The sequence below is a fragment of the Aspergillus novofumigatus genome (assembly GCF_002847465.1).
Source record: "Aspergillus novofumigatus IBT 16806 chromosome Unknown P174scaffold_7, whole genome shotgun sequence".
Classification (NCBI taxonomy): domain Eukaryota; kingdom Fungi; phylum Ascomycota; class Eurotiomycetes; order Eurotiales; family Aspergillaceae; genus Aspergillus; species Aspergillus novofumigatus.
This window is the reverse complement of record NW_020194280.1, coordinates 1,812,173-1,827,015: the sequence shown is the minus strand read 5'-3', so window position 1 is coordinate 1,827,015 and position 14,843 is coordinate 1,812,173. Positions and strand designations below refer to the sequence as shown.

The 14,843-nt window shown below is 47.4% G+C and overlaps 8 protein-coding genes across 8 annotated transcripts; 6 read left to right on the top strand and 2 right to left on the bottom strand.

The window, feature by feature from the left end:
- The first annotated feature begins 548 nt into the window (after nt 1–548).
- On the top strand, nt 549–2,238 carry P174DRAFT_412390 (NAD(P)/FAD-dependent oxidoreductase). The gene is made up of 2 exons (XM_024824300.1): nt 549–1,892; nt 1,940–2,238. The coding sequence occupies exons 1-2, from the start codon at nt 787–789 to the stop codon at nt 2,199–2,201; spliced, it is 1,368 nt and encodes a 455-aa protein (XP_024679740.1). The 5' UTR covers nt 549–786; the 3' UTR covers nt 2,202–2,238.
- A 93-nt stretch (nt 2,239–2,331) lies between these two features.
- On the bottom strand, nt 2,332–3,075 carry P174DRAFT_444898 (uncharacterized protein). The gene has a single exon (XM_024828202.1). The coding sequence runs from the start codon at nt 3,028–3,030 to the stop codon at nt 2,608–2,610; it is 423 nt and encodes a 140-aa protein (XP_024679739.1). The 5' UTR covers nt 3,031–3,075; the 3' UTR covers nt 2,332–2,607.
- Nucleotides 3,076–3,961: 886 nt separating this feature from the next.
- On the top strand, nt 3,962–5,026 carry P174DRAFT_395088 (oxidase ustYa family protein; the record flags this gene model as incomplete). Its single annotated transcript, XM_024823661.1, has 3 exons — nt 3,962–4,229; nt 4,277–4,545; nt 4,598–5,026. The coding sequence occupies 3 exons, from the start codon at nt 3,962–3,964 to the stop codon at nt 5,024–5,026; spliced, it is 966 nt and encodes a 321-aa protein (XP_024679738.1).
- Nucleotides 5,027–5,459: 433 nt separating this feature from the next.
- On the top strand, nt 5,460–7,115 carry P174DRAFT_495461 (MFS transporter; the record flags this gene model as incomplete). The annotated part of the gene is made up of 2 exons (XM_024830865.1): nt 5,460–5,888; nt 5,944–7,115. The coding sequence occupies exons 1-2, from the start codon at nt 5,495–5,497 to the stop codon at nt 7,113–7,115; spliced, it is 1,566 nt and encodes a 521-aa protein (XP_024679737.1). The 5' UTR covers nt 5,460–5,494.
- On the bottom strand, nt 7,054–8,357 carry P174DRAFT_506686 (isoflavone reductase family protein). The gene is made up of 2 exons (XM_024831322.1): nt 7,707–8,357; nt 7,054–7,649 (listed from the first exon to the last, which is right to left on the bottom strand). Exons 1-2 carry the CDS (start codon nt 8,159–8,161, stop codon nt 7,202–7,204), a joined length of 903 nt encoding a protein of 300 aa, XP_024679736.1. The 5' UTR covers nt 8,162–8,357; the 3' UTR covers nt 7,054–7,201.
- A 688-nt stretch (nt 8,358–9,045) lies between these two features.
- On the top strand, nt 9,046–9,602 carry P174DRAFT_444896 (uncharacterized protein). Its single transcript, XM_024828201.1, has one exon. The coding sequence runs from the start codon at nt 9,304–9,306 to the stop codon at nt 9,544–9,546; it is 243 nt and encodes an 80-aa protein (XP_024679735.1). The 5' UTR covers nt 9,046–9,303; the 3' UTR covers nt 9,547–9,602.
- A 483-nt stretch (nt 9,603–10,085) lies between these two features.
- On the top strand, nt 10,086–11,986 carry P174DRAFT_463277 (uncharacterized protein; the record flags this gene model as incomplete). Its single annotated transcript, XM_024830246.1, has 15 exons — nt 10,086–10,152; nt 10,210–10,230; nt 10,261–10,294; nt 10,375–10,529; nt 10,686–10,766; nt 10,857–10,930; nt 10,967–11,071; nt 11,096–11,150; nt 11,319–11,366; nt 11,391–11,491; nt 11,516–11,561; nt 11,610–11,640; nt 11,686–11,724; nt 11,803–11,938; nt 11,978–11,986. The coding sequence occupies 15 exons, from the start codon at nt 10,086–10,088 to the stop codon at nt 11,984–11,986; spliced, it is 1,002 nt and encodes a 333-aa protein (XP_024679734.1).
- A 1,270-nt stretch (nt 11,987–13,256) lies between these two features.
- Nucleotides 13,257–14,749, top strand: P174DRAFT_506685 (uncharacterized protein). The gene is made up of 2 exons (XM_024831321.1): nt 13,257–13,292; nt 13,392–14,749. Exon 2 carries the CDS (start codon nt 13,434–13,436, stop codon nt 14,526–14,528), a length of 1,095 nt encoding a protein of 364 aa, XP_024679733.1. The 5' UTR covers nt 13,257–13,292; nt 13,392–13,433; the 3' UTR covers nt 14,529–14,749.
- The last annotated feature ends 94 nt before the right edge of the window (nt 14,750–14,843 follow it).

Genomic DNA, 14,843 nt, shown 5'->3' with positions numbered 1-14,843 from the left:
AAATGGTAATTATTGCGGTGCGAACATTATTGAGACGGTAATCGTTGTCTGAGAGTCCAGACCTCGGACGGACGTAAAGCTTGTTGACTGACCTTGCCAGAAAAAGGCATGCTATCCTTTGTCACGAGTGGCATGATGGACGTTGGACAGCGGATGTCACTAATCGTAGCCCACCAGTGCGACAAAGTAAACACTCCCCCATGGACTAGTATTTGCTCTCTTTTCCATGGACCCGGTAGATTCATGTTCCTACCTTACTTAGTATGGTGTATGTTACTCCCCTGTAGGCTGAACCATGCCATATCTTCTCCGATACCATGATAGCTAGAATGTATACAACTTTGCTTCTGTAATATTATCCTGTTATTTTAGGAAACAAATTAAAACCTGATTGAGAAATTTACTATTCCTACCCTAGTCGTATGATCCCGCGACGTTTCCGCTAACCAGCACTGACAATCGATGATCGTCTCAGAACGAACCGGACCAAATGATCTACAAACGGAGTATGCCAACTCACTGCGCAGGGATATCCTACGCAACCCCACCACCCAGATAAGCATAACCCCGTGCTCCATACAAAGTGTCCAATCCCTCCCGGCTACAGCTGTCCAGCTGTGCAGCTATAGCTCCTGTGGGCCCGGCTCACCAGCCGTGCCAAGCCGGTTCGGCTTTGTGCCCGATCCGGCTATCGAAGCTCCCCCACCTCCAATGAGAAGACCACAAGTCATAATAGTATCATAGTCCCTGGCAAAGAATTCCATCCTACTATCGAATCTACACACCATGGACAAGAATCAACGCATTGTCATTGTTGGCGCAGGCGTCTTCGGCCTCTCCACCGCCCTCAATCTCGCACATGATGGCTTCACAGCCATCACAGTGCTGGACAGACACATGCCTCCTGTGCCCGACGGGTCAAGCAACGATATCTCTCGTGTAATCCGCTTTGACTACGGAGATCCCGTATACGCGCAGCTGGGCAAAGAAGCGTACGATCTGTGGAATACCAGCCCTGAGTATGCGGACTCGTTCCACCGCACGCCGTGTGTCTGGACGGCGCAGAGGACTGGTCCGGCTGGTCTTGTTCAAAGCGGGGGGTCGGACTTTATCCGGAAGACGAAGGAGATCCTGACGAGGATGGGGGCCGAGTGGCATACTTTGGCGGATGCGGCCGAGTTGAACGCGCGGTTCCCCGCTGTCAGTGGGACGCCGATTGGGGAGGGGTTCGAGGGGTTCTATAACAATGCGGCTGGGTGGGCGGATGCAGGTGTTGCGATTGCGGGTCTGCGCGATCGGTGTATTGCTGCTGGGGTGTCGTTTGTGACCGGTCCTCATGGCCAGGTTACGGAGCTGGAGAAGAGCTCGGACGGTACCGTTACCGCAGTCAAGACGGCCGATGGGGGACGGATCGCAGCTGACAAGTTCATCCTGGCGACGGGTGCGTGGACGGCTGGCCTGATTCCCTCGTGGAATTCGATGGTAGCGACGGCGCAGATTGTTGGCTTCGTGCGGCTTACACCGCAGGAGGTCAAGGCGCTCAAGGATCTGCCGATTATTTTTAATCTGTCGACGGGGTTCTTCAGCTTCCCGCCGCATGAGAAGACGGGATATCTCAAAGTCGCCTGCCACAGTTTTGGATACACGTTGTCGACGGACCAGCAAATTTCCTCACCACCTAGTCGGGCTATCTCCGCGCGGGCAAACTTCATCCCCGCGGAAGGTATGCAGCGACTTCTCTCTGGCCTCAAGGAGATCCTACCGCAGCTAGTAGAAAGGGGTTTCGAGAAGACATGCCTGTGCTGGTACAACGAGACACCGACGGGCGACTTTATCTTCGACTATCACCCTGACCATCCCAACCTCTTTGTCGCTACCGGCGGGACCGGACAGTATGTACACCCCCAAATCAGTATCATAAATATTAATATCGGTGCAGTGCATTTAAGTTCCTCCCTAACGTCGGAAAATACATTGCGAAGTCGTTCCAGAGACAATTGTCCCCGGAGTTGACGGAGAAATGGAGGTTCCATACCGAGTACAAAGACCGGCCCCGGGAAGACATCTTCACCGGGGAAAAGAGCCGGAAGGGAGGAGATGGTAGCCGTGGAGGTCCAAATAGACGAGAGTTTACCCCCGAGGAGCGAGACAGTCTTTTGTCTCTGACAAATGCATTGGCTGTAAGGCAGGCCAAGATGTAAATATAGATTGCTTATGTCAATCATAGCATGATTTACGATTGTTCCAGGTCAGACATTAGAGCATCAATAGCCTATAGGTCTATCAGAGGAAGCTAACCAAGCTAACCATGCATTGATGACTACTTCCAGGGCCTGTGGTGTCCAAAAGAACCCCAGAACCCGGTCTTAACGAATGCCTATAAATCCATAATGCATGTTGTAACCAAACTACTCAAAGCCAAGTACACAACACAAGAAAGTCAACAAATACGCATTTGCGATAATAAAGTAGGGATCAACATGGCCCTGTTCCCATTTACTGCACGACACAAGGAGCATGAGCCCGAGGCATATGTTTCACCGGGTTCAAATTTTGCGCTCAACCTCCCGACCGTATTGATAGCTGAGCGCAGTTCACGGTGAGCCCTCACTCATCACGCTTCTCAGGGTCGTATTTGGTGTAGTAGAACCGCTTCTCGAGATCTTCATCGCGCTTCGCAGGGTCGTATTTGGTGTAGTAGAACCGCTTCTCGAGATCTTCATCACGCTTCTCGGGTGTGTAAGGGTTGTAGTAGAACCGCTTCTCGAGATCTTCATCACGCTTCTCAGAGTCGTATTTGGTGTAGTAGAATCGTTTGTCGAGATCTTCATCGCGCTTCGCAGGGTCGTATTTGGTGTAGTAGAATCGTTTGTCGAGATCTTCATCACGCTTCTCGGGGGTATAATGGGTGTAGACAAAGCTTTCCTCAAGATCGCCAGAGGCTGATTCCACTTGGTCATTGTTCGCGACAGGGGCGGCCCAGGCAATCCTTGAGGCTCCAAGGAGAGCCAGAAAGTAAGAGAGTTGCATATTGATGATGAGATGAGGCGGTGCTAGGGTCTTGATAGAACGGAAGAGAGAATCTGAATGATGGAAGAAGGTTTGACGTGGTAGAAGCCTCGTTGCGCTTTATATAGAGCTAGCAGCTAGTGACCCCGTCACCTCTGAACGGACTTGGAGTATCACAGCTTCCGATAGGGATAGCATAGCGAAAGGCCCTGGCTGCATTCTGCAGGTGGCAATCACTCGGTCTCTAATGATTCGGTCGTCGTCAGTTTGCGTTCATGCATGAGGTAATGTGCGATGAGCTGAAATGCAGGCTACACCTCTCCACCAGTTGCTCAACAAGAGGCCTCCTATCAGCGTTTAGAAGAAGAGAGGAGGTACAAAGAGATCAACAGCATATCAGCCAGCCTCTGAACTGATCGCAATAGATCAACTGTAGTCCAGTATGTTCTCTGCGGGGTCGAAGATGGGATGAACTGCTGTTGATGAAAGGATGATGTGATCTATCTATCGCAGTCTAGCTTTTGCTTATTCTTATGTGGGCTGAACTGCAGATACATTGCATATTCCACGTCACTGATCAACAGGCTACTCACAAACTATCGAATAAGCCAGTAATAACAAAGGTCGATGTCAATTCGTCAATTCTAGTCACGTCAGTCTAACCTAAGTTAAATCCAGTTCCATGTATTGACTGTAGAGGGGTAGATCAATCTCGCTTTTGCCCTGGCGCGAACTGCGAACACGATCTGCATTGACGAGCATACACCATTCTAGGTAGTGATAGACGGCGGCACAGATCACTCTTCGGCTATTTTGTCTTTCCTACTTTGTTTGCGTTCTAGAGGTCCCTGTAGTTATAGGCCGTACATTTTACGTAGTCCATAGAAATCCCGAAAGGACATTTACTCTCCTTCTCACACTCCATTGAGACTTTTTGAGCGTTATCGCCGCCATGATCTTTTCAAAGATCTTGAAACCCTTCAATGGGGAGCACAAATTCCAAAACCTCAAATCAGAGGCTGACGATGATACTGACATCGAGTCAGAGACCCTCCTGCGGAACGGAAATGTCGCAAGTAAAGCAGGCGTCTCGAACGCCTGGATCTACTTTACGGTTGCAAACGTAGCCATCCTTATCATCACGGCTTCCTTGATCCTCAGCACAGGCACCTTTCGGACAATTGAGAAAAATGCGGTCCTAAGGCCGATAGCTTGGTGGTGTAAGTCTAGCTCTTTCATTCCCTTCGGCGGTGGCTAACCGTTGAAGCGCCCATCCTCGACGAAATTGAAATCCCGAGATTCGAGACAAAGTTGAACGGGACATTCTTCGCTAAGCCCGAGGTCTCAATAGCCCGAGAAGAGCCGGGCGCGAAAAACGACGCAGCTTGGGCGCAATATGAAGAGGTCCTGACTCACGTCGTCACCCGCGAGCAAATCCTCAAGCTGGGTAAAGACCCGGAGACTGCGGCCCGCTTCGACAATGATTACTGGGGAATGGGGGATGATGCCTACATGGTGCAGATGGACGTAATGCATGTAAGTAGCTCTGTCTGGTTGCAATAGGGTCCATGATACTAATAGAGCGCAGCAAATCCACTGCCTTAACCTGCTGCGGAAAGCAGCTTTTGCCGATTACCCCGGCTACGAGCCAGAGTTGGACGAGAAGGACAAAATGTGGTGGATACACCTCGGTCACTGCACGGACATCCTGCTGCAAAACATCCAATGCAATGCCAATACGGAGTTCCTGACATTGAACTGGGTGGAAGACCGCCAGGCTCCCTGGCCGGACTTTAGTGTGAATCGCAAATGTCGCGATTTCAATGCGCTGCGCGACTGGCAACGCAGCAATGCTGTTGATCCAGAAAAGTTTGACCAAATGCCAGTTCCAAAGGACGCTTTCGTGTGGCCTGCGCCTTGGAAAAAGCAAGAGACGGAGCTGGGTGAGGAGCTGGGTCAGCATCATATGCAGGAAGGTCTGGGCGATATGCATACGCATCACGGCGCAGGGCATTAGTTAGATGTGACGACTATTGCAGAGACATTGACATAGTAGTTTTGCTTGATCAAGACTAGACCCTTTGCGTTTGGACCCATAAAGAGATCTGTATGCTACATAAAAGTAAAACGTGCGTGTGTCACACTTGACTAAATAACATGGACTCTAACATGCATTGATCTAAGCGTATGTACAAGATTAATATGTGATATGTGGGGAACTGTCGTCAATGGTACATGATCGCCTCCACGCCACCTATGCAGATCCTTGAGTGTTTAAGGCAGTATTGAAGTATGTGATACATCATGCATGAAAGATTCTGGTCCGCCTTCCATGTCTACAGCCCCTCCATTTTCCTACTCGATCGGCCAAACCGATGAAGATACGGATACGTCATTCACGGAAGGTGCTGTACTTGTATGAAAACCATGTCTCATGTTCCCATGAATATTACGATTCTCCTTTCCCATTGTTAGGCTATCCAAGATGGTAGCGCAGTATGTCCCGCCAGAAGATGACTACCGACTCAGTGGCGAAGATGCTCCGTTCCTCTTAGAAGATCTCAGGAGCGAACCTGCGCCTGGAGATGGACCTCCCGATGATTCCAGCTCAGACACTGTTTTACCAGAAAAAAGCCGTCGTTGGCTGGTGATCGCCGTGGTTGCGATAATGCTCACCTTTGAGATCGGAGGTCAGATGATCCCAGGTCCCATGGTGCGCATTATCGAAACCATCGTCTGTGATGACTATTGGCGTGCACACGACGCAAGTCGACTCCCGGCTTCGGGCCATGTAGCAGAGCAGCAGTGTAAGATAGAAGAGGTGCAGGCGGAAGTCACGACTATCAAGGGGTATTCGGATTTCCTCGAGGGGCTACTCTGTTCGTGTCAATGCCCTTCTCCATCTGCATAATCTCATTGTCTGACATAGTACAGGCGTCCTCTGCGCTATCCCATACGGTTTGTTGGCAGATAGATATGGACGCAGACGAGCCATTCGTCTTACCATTCCTGGATTTGTCCTGAATGCAATCATCACTAATTCCGTACTGTGGTTCTCTGATATCTTCCCTCCCAGGGCTATCTGGCTCGCATCGCTGAGTTGGACCATTGGGGGAGGACCAACTATTGTAATGGCACTGATATGGACGATGTTGGCCGATCATACGACAGATTCAACCCGTGCGATACTCTTCTTTCGGGTTGGAGTTGTCAGTGAGATTGCTACTTTCCTCGCCGGTGCGATAAGCGCGCAACTCATGACCGTTAACCCTTGGATCCCGATGATGGCCGGTTGTGGATTCGTTACTATCGGACTGAGCTGTGCTTTCTTTTTACCGGAGACTTTGAACCATTGCGTAAAGAGGAAGTCCCCGATGCATGGTGTTGACCAAGTTTCCTGCATGGGCGGCCTGAATGTCGATGAAGAATCGTCCTACTCCAGCGCAAAGGCTCTCCCGAAACAGTCAAGACATCGTCTCATCTGGGGAAAGATTCGACGGTTCCTCAAGCATGACATCTTCATCTTCGACCACCGGATCCTATTGCTACTCTTCGGCTTTGCCGTCTCTGAGCTTGCTCGGGGCTCCTCTGGGTTCCTGGCTCAGTATATCTCCACACGCTTCAGCTGGACCCTAGCACGGGCCAATCTGCTCAAATCCTTCCACACAGCTGCTACCATCCCGGTGTTCCTGTTCCTCCTTCCTTATCTTGCAAAACACGTGCTGCATTACCTATCGCTGCGCGGAAGGGATCTTTACCTTGCGCGTATGAGTATCATTTGTTTAGCTGTTGGATCACTCGGTGTTGGCCTTGCGCCGCACATCGTCTTCTTGGTTCCAAGTCTTTGCCTGCACGCGGCTGGAGGAGGACTCCCGCTTGTCGCACGGTCACTAGCTACAGCCTTGGTGGAAAGGGACAAAACAGCAAGGCTCTACTCGACAGTTGAGATATTCCAGTCGGTGGGAAGTGTGTTGGGGAGTCTATGTTTTACGAATGTATTCACGCTTGGGTTGAAACTGAGCGGAGCATGGATCGGCCTTGTGTGGATAATGAGCAGTCTGCTCTTTGCACTGGTGGGAATCGCACTTATGGTGCTTCGAGTATAACAGAAGTTAAAGTCCAGTCTTCTATAGACATAGTGTGATCTGTCCATTTCGTGACCTTTTAAGGATAGAGTACGATCTTGATGGTTTCATTCATGGCTTGTCATCTCGGCCAGCACCTCACGTAGGCTTTCTGCTGGCAACGACAACAGCTTATTCGCGCTCTCCTCACTGTCCATATAGTTCCCACCATACCCCTTGACACACGTTATATACCGCGTGAGCACAGGGATTGCGCTATAGTTCCCCTTGGCAAGCTTCTCCAAGGCAAGCCGCTTTTCCTCTTCCGCACCGTGGTAGGTAACGTCCCACTTTGCTCCGCTTACATCTTCCAAGGAAGCGAGAATGTCATTCTGCGAGATATTGAATGACTCGATAAACGAGTACTTGTTGGCCACGATTTCCGGACTCAGCATCGCATTCTTCACTGCAAGACCTATAGTGCTGCGAGTCGTCGCCGACCAACGATTCGTGCCATGATCGAGGATCGTGGCGTGGTTCCTGTCGATGTCGAATCCGAGGAAATTCGAAACAGCTCTACTCCGGTCAGATTTCTTTCCGTAAGGACGAATATGGGTGCGACTGCACGCTTACATCTCGAAGAAAGGCCCCGTCACGAACGCCGTCCAACTAAGCCCATCCCCTTCCTTGCTCTTCAAGTACTCCACAATCTGTCTCTTCGCCTTGTAGAATTGAGGCAGCAGCGCAGCCGCCTGGTCGTTCCGCGTGTCGTGCCCAAACTCGGACGGCACAAAGTGCTTCACACCGGCCTTGACCGCCGCATTTATTAGAGGTTTTTGCTGGTGAAGGGCTTGCATGGCGATCGTGCAAATAACTGCATCCTGTCCGGTAAAGATCTTAACCAGCTCGGTTTCGTCGAAGTTGTCGCTGACGCGGTGGACTGGCATATGAGACGGGAATGTGGACTTTGATGAATGACGCCTCAGAATGGAGATTTCAAATTGAGGATCGGTATCGAAGGCAGACAGGATGTGTGGCCCGAGATGGCCACCCGCTCCGACCACGATAACCTTCTTAATAGACGACATTATCGAATAGATTACTGATGTTGAACCAGGGTCTTAGGACAGATTAGTAGACTGCCTGCGCAAAAAGTATAGAGAGGTTATTCAAGTGTTCGACCTTCTCACACTAATATCGAGTGGAAAGTCAGCTGCCTAGTGGGGGACTGCTCTGCCTAAGCCAGCTTTATTGTCTGAATTTGTTCTAAAAGTCGGGCGGGAAGTCAGCAATTGTTGGTGGATTGTAGTCCATATAGGTCGATTGCTCATTATTGGCGGTTCATCTGGACCTGCACGATCTTGTTTTCTAGGCACAAGGAGGGGTAGTCCTATGACGATTGACTCGTCACACTGCTCTACCTGCAGTGGACAGCTCTTAGTCTTTCTCCTGCAGATCAGCAGATGTAGATCCATTGAAGATCGGCCTGGGAACACAACAACATGATCTAGGGTGGGTTTAGATCTGCACAGCGTAGTCAAGACTCATCTTACATGGAGTCACTTGATCACCACACTGCTGAAAATAAACTTCTACACTCCATTGTCCTGTTGTATTCAGGCACAACCCACTTAATGTTAGGAAATTGAAGGTACTATTAAAAATTAACCTTCTGTTAGGCTACTGGTAGCTTTATATAGGAGAATTATCAGTCCTAAAGACAGCATATAATACTACATATAACGATGAAACAGTTAGCCAGCGGCCAAAAACGGCTACACTTGACGCTGTTTTGCGAGTCCTACTAACACTTGGCCGTCCTTGGCGTCACGTGTAATAACCGCACGCCCAACAGCTTTTACCACCACGGCCCAGCACTGTTTGGTTCACCCCCTATTTCTTATGTGCCTGGTCCCTGACGTTCAATCATTATGCTGCCGCCGCCTGAGGGCTGGTTCATCACTCAACCATACCTCATTTCCTTTGACAAGGGAGCCATTTTTGGCTCCCCTTGTGACCACATTGTTTACTCTAATTCTATAAAGCCTATGATGACCATGGGACTCTCCTACTTCCCCTTCACTTTTAAGTAACTTCCATATCATCACCCGCATTTTTGTTCTTTATTTCCCAATACATAACTGAAGAGAGAGGCTCGACTTCTATCATCATCTACTCTTTCTAAATTTAAGAACTGAGTATATCCTTCCTTCTAATCTCTTTATCTACTATGTGGTGCTCACCTGAGCTGATTAATTCTGATGATAATAGCAGCACAAGCAGCAATATTCCTAATATCTTCTCAGATAGCACTGTTGATGATAGCTCAGAGAGTGCATCAGAGCTAGACAGCAGCAGTAACAACTCTGATGATTCTGATGATGATTTAATCCTAGATGAGGAGGAAGAGCAGGAGCTTTCTATATTACACTACCTTCAAGAGGCTGAATCTCTTGATATATCGCAGCTCTGACAAAAATGTTATAGTCCAAAGACCCAGTCTAGATTAAACAATACACAAGATTACTGGGACCGGTGAGAAGTAGTTAGGTGTATTAACTTTAACACTAGTGCTAACAGATCATCTGTCTTGCCAGGTTCTACTATGAAGGAAAACATAATCCTATTAAATATTTTTACTAGCTCTCTGACTCTAAGGAGATAATCTAGTTCCTTAAGGCCTTCTTCTCCTAGTGATGTGGTTGGCAACAAAGTAAAAATAGCCAGTAAACACTAGGAATAAAATATAAAACATTACTAGAGACCTTTTGGAAGTAGTAGCATCTGGTTTACAAGGTAAAGGTGGGGCAGGGCCTTAGCAAAGACACTACTATCAAAATCCTAGATGTAAGCGACCTATGTCTGGATGAAGCTAAGGCTTTAGCTAATAGTCTATAGGTGTTGGTGATAGTTGCTAAGGAGAAAGGCCTTCTTCCTAGGCGGTGACCAAAAGCAACCATGTATATTAAAGATGTGGCGGAGTTCGCTCGCGTTCTTCTATCAATAACAGAGATGACATTTCAGTGTGGGTGGCTTCAGATTCAACTCCTCCTCTTCTACCAGCTGGCCACCATCACCAGTAGCCGCCCAGGAGCACTACTGAACCTACACTATTAGAAACTTTTGCTCACTCTAGTCTGTGATCCAGATAGAGGGCGTCCTTAGTTAATTATTTACTTAACCCCAGAGTTTACCAAGACTTTCTTAGGCGAGAAGGAACAGTAAGTTTGGATTTCTAATTCTGATGTTAATGGTTTTGTGGTACCCCCTGGCATATCATAGCTAATCATGTTTAACATAGGAATACTTTCCCCATTCCTGAGATTATCTTTGACCCAACCTTAGTCCTCAGCCCCTATGTATTCCTTCTAGGGATGCTGTTTCGCATCAAGGTGTTCAAGAACTTCTCTAAAGACAGGCTAGTGGTAGATTGTCCTAAAAATTTGTATAACCTTAGTATGTTGGATGGACTTGGACAATAAGAACTAAAACTAAAGGATGAAATTCTTAATTAATTTGTGTTCTGTCAGGCCGTGCGTGAGGCGGATGGGATTTGAATTGCCTTGGAAGAACAACTCATAGAAGGAGCACTTTGATATTAAATAAAGTAAGGAGGTGAAATCACAGGTTTTAAGCAGGTTACCAAGCTATACTATCTCTACTACAGAGTAGTGAAAGCATTTAATGATAGCTGTGAGTTCTCTGACTTTGTTATAGGCTGGAAATAACTATGTCCATACTAACATAGCCATCTTCTGATGAACAGCGGACGTTACTAATGAGCTCTAAAACATGCTAGCATTAACACTTTCATCAAATATTATAGCATGGGCATCCACATCAATGCTCAGGCAATTGTTTAGGGACTACCAGCCTAGAAGCAGCTGATGTAGTTTATAGTATCTATGAGCTGGTTAATTAACCCCCATCAGCCTTATAAATTAGAGGATACTAGTGTTGTCAACAAGGTCCTATCTATGTGCAAATTGCAGAAGAAGGTCAATGAAAGAAAAGAAGTTTAGGAGAAGATGAAGTGGGCTTTTAAGATGGCAGAATGGGACTTCCAGCAAAAATTTAGTGATTACCTACAATAAAAAAAGGTGAAATAGGAGTTACAAGGGCCTGCTTGTCAGGTGCTTGATATTATAGAGTAGTGGGAGAGAAAGTATATGCGCGCAATCTAAAGGCATACCTGGGTGCAGCATGTGGCTTAGAATGAGTGGTAATAATAACATAACTGCTTAGTGCGTGAGAATCTGGTATGGTATAAGAACAAGCAGCCAGTGATTAATAGTGAGAGGTAACTTGCTGGAAAAGTGGTGGATGAAGAGGTGATAGGTGCTCTAGAGTGGACAGGATATATAACCCTACAGTATATGATATTAATTAATACTGTCTTGACCATGCCAGGCTCAACTGTTGAAAAGGAGTATTAATGTTAGATTACTATAATTAATACAGTTATTGCTTATTATAGTATGGAAGAGGGTTCACCTATAAGGTGACCAAAGGCTATCTAGAAATATCACACCATAGATAACTTACCTTCTGCCCCCCCTGCGAAAAGGTAAGAATGCTCTTCACCTAAGGAAGAAATAACTACTCTTTCTAGTGTAATTTTGTCTATCTGCATTAAAGCTCCACATAAGCAGTTAATGATTTATTTCCTTTGCCTTGAGAATCCTTATCTGCTAGAATAGAAGTAAGTGAAAAAGTTTCATACCCTTAGGTCCCTTGGCTGTCACTTTGTTGACATTCACGTCATACCATATCCAAAAGATATGCGGGTTAAATGCAGCATCTGCAGGGAAGAATTAGAGAGTAAATTAGCATTGATAAACCATGCTGAGACAGTGCATGGAACTGTATCACGTCGGCTGTTGTCTGCCCTTGGCTCAATTGAGATTCTTTAATGCGTCGTCTGGTTTTTATCTTCGCCTGGTTTCGTCTTTTTCTTTTCTGTGTGTTGTTTTGCCCCAAGGTTTGGGGGGTGGTTTGGGAGGCGCTTCAGGGCCGGCCCTGGTTGATGCGGCGTATTTAAGGCTGGTCCTTTAACGTCTGATTCTTTTGCTTAACATTCTAGCTCAGCTTTATCTTACTTGCATAGTTCTCTGGTCATGTTATTATTATACCTGTTGGTACAGTGCTCCATCCAAGAGTACTATTAGACATATGTGACACCCAGTGTACTATCTAACTATATTCAATAATGAATGGTCGCACACATCCAGTAACGTCTGATGCCCAGTCTATGGGAGGGACGTAATGATCTTCATCTAGAACTACAATGTAGAAAGTTGAGTTTCTGGACACTCTGGCTTTGTACAAAGTCGTTGAACGGACGCAGGCACTAAAAATAAAATAAAATAAAATAGCATAGAATAATGCGAAGAAAACTATGTTTCGGTGAGGTGTGGCCGGCCGGCATAGCCATTTTCGAAGGGGGTGGATTTTGCAAAGTGGGTAACTGACTCTACCTAGTGAACCTATATTCTAGCCTCAGAAATTGAAGCTCTGCGATGCTACTACCAGCTTGGCTAGGGTCCTCTGTTCCATGCCATGTAATAAGGGCCAGCCAGTGCGCCAAGAAACAAGTTCGGCTTACACCAGCACTGGTATCACATATTAGGTCAAATTCGTTTTTCCTTTCTAGCCGACGAATACAATATATGCTAGAGTACACGAGATGTGATGTGACATTCAGAGATATTCCGTCGCCTGACTCCAATGTAACGCTGCTCATATTTAGAAGATACCCTTGGCGGGTCCTCGAAGGTGGGCGGTTGGAATTATTATAACCATACACATGCACTTTGTATGTATTGTGCTATAGTACGGAGTACTACAGTGCTAACCATCCATTGTTAGTTAATCTACATTCAGCACATGACAGGAATATTATTAAAGCAGAAGGAGGAAGAGACATTACAGTCTATCTCTGCATTAGAGAATTCACAACTATAATACCAATCCCAAATAAAATAATAGGAAGCTCCCCCCAAGTCCTTTTCCCATAAATATAATTTCCCTTCTACGTCAAAGTAAGCATAAGACATAAATCAATCTCTACATGCTGTCCCTATTTTGTCTCCCAGCCCAGCCAACTTGCAGCCATCATAAATTTGGCTTTTCGTGTATACAGAAAGTCAAAAACACAAATACTGTGTGATTATTTTAGAATTGCACATACCATCTCTTCTGTCTCTCTAAGGCAGTCATGTCAGTCTACACACACATACTCACTTACACTCATGCCACACTTACACCATACTTGCACTCACTCACTCACTTACTCCATCACTCACTAACTCACTCCAGTGTATAGTTAACTACCTCCACTGCCCAGCACGTCTATCAACCATGAGACTACTATGGTTACTACTAGCATGGCTGGCATTTGGGGAAGTTTATGCTCAGAGCAAGTGTGGGATCGAGATAGTTGATGGCAGCAGCAGCAGCAGCAGCATCAAGCGCAGCGTAGGGTTCCTCCGGCTTGAGCGCAACGTCACCTGGCCGGCGACGTCGACGACGGCCCTGGCAAAACGGATGCAGCTGCCGGGGTCGCTGGAATCGCTGGGAGAATTCTACGAAAAGGAGCTCCCCAAGATTTCGAAACCTATCGCGACACGCGACGAAGCCCCCGAGGCGACCTGGATGAGCGCGGCAATCCTGCAGGAATTCGGCCGGTTACGGAGGAAGGAGTGGAGCACCGGTCTTGAGGGCCTCAAGGGGTGCACCACCCTGTATATCATCAGCCGCAAGGCAGTATATGCGACCCACTGGTGGGAGAATGTCTCCTTCGACCCAGACGATGAGTGGCGGGACCCGCCGACCCAAACGGACGCTGAATTGTTCCAGCTCACTGTCACTGATATGCTGAGGGACGGAGGGAGATACCACAGGAAACTCGATGCCGACCTGATCGAGGACGACTACATCCGCGCTTACCTCATCCGTCCAGCCAAGCCTTTCCGGCAGTTAGAAGATCCAAACGCTGCCGACTACACCATACAATGGAATCAGATCCGTGACACTGTCGGCGAGCTGGTGCCCACGCTGCAAGACCAATCACGCTGGACAGACATTGCGTACGAGACGGTGAAAGAAGATGATGAACTCTTCATAGGCAATACAGTCAGAGGAAGGAATCTCTTCAAATACGACCGAGCTCAGGACATTGGGGGGGCCAAACGCAGCAATGGGCTATGTTGTGGGTTGAAGGCCAGAAGTACCATGAGGACAAATGGTGAGCCATATACAGGGTCTGGTGTGATCAAGTGTCTACGGTGGTCTATATTGTATATATACATATATGATTCATTACTACCCGTCGCGGCTATCTTCTTTCCTGCAATTGGGCTCTTACTCTGTCTATCACTATCATACACTATTCGATGTTCCGGTCGCTCTCTGTACCATACTTCCAAACAATCTGGCAAAGACGCAGAGACTTGACAAGCTTGCTCCCCGCATATTCATACGCAAAAAAAGATTTTAGGGCGATCTGCTGACGAGAGTAAATTGGATGCAGTGTGCCATGGGTTACCTGATACTCAGCACCAGCGCTATTTGAAAGTAAGGCTGCTCTAGTTCTTCGCCACACTTGCGAAGGTCTCTTACTTATGTATGAGAAAAACACATCCCATTCCACAGTAGGGGTAGAATAGGACCAGGACTACGACCCTGCAAGCGGTGCTCCTAGTGCTACTACCATAGCATACGCCCGTAAGATAATAGTCTATTTCTACAGCTGAAGTCGGCTTGTGGCGC

What these genes read in the sequence shown, in the direction of transcription:
- P174DRAFT_444896 (XM_024828201.1), top strand. Translation starts at nt 9,304, where the DNA reads ATGTGGTGCTCACCTGAGCTGATTAATTCTGATGATAATAGCAGCACA.
- P174DRAFT_444898 (XM_024828202.1), bottom strand. Translation starts at nt 3,030, where the DNA reads ATGCAACTCTCTTACTTTCTGGCTCTCCTTGGAGCCTCAAGGATTGCC.
- P174DRAFT_506685 (XM_024831321.1), top strand. Translation starts at nt 13,434, where the DNA reads ATGAGACTACTATGGTTACTACTAGCATGGCTGGCATTTGGGGAAGTT.
- P174DRAFT_506686 (XM_024831322.1), bottom strand. Translation starts at nt 8,161, where the DNA reads ATGTCGTCTATTAAGAAGGTTATCGTGGTCGGAGCGGGTGGCCATCTC. An exon ending in ACGGGGCCTTTCTTCGAGAT is followed by an intron (nt 7,650 to 7,706) that starts GTAAGCGTGCAG and finishes TGACCGGAGTAG; the next exon opens with AGCTGTTTCGAATTTCCTCG.
- P174DRAFT_412390 (XM_024824300.1), top strand. Translation starts at nt 787, where the DNA reads ATGGACAAGAATCAACGCATTGTCATTGTTGGCGCAGGCGTCTTCGGC. An exon ending in GCTACCGGCGGGACCGGACA is followed by an intron (nt 1,893 to 1,939) that starts GTATGTACACCC and finishes ATATCGGTGCAG; the next exon opens with TGCATTTAAGTTCCTCCCTA.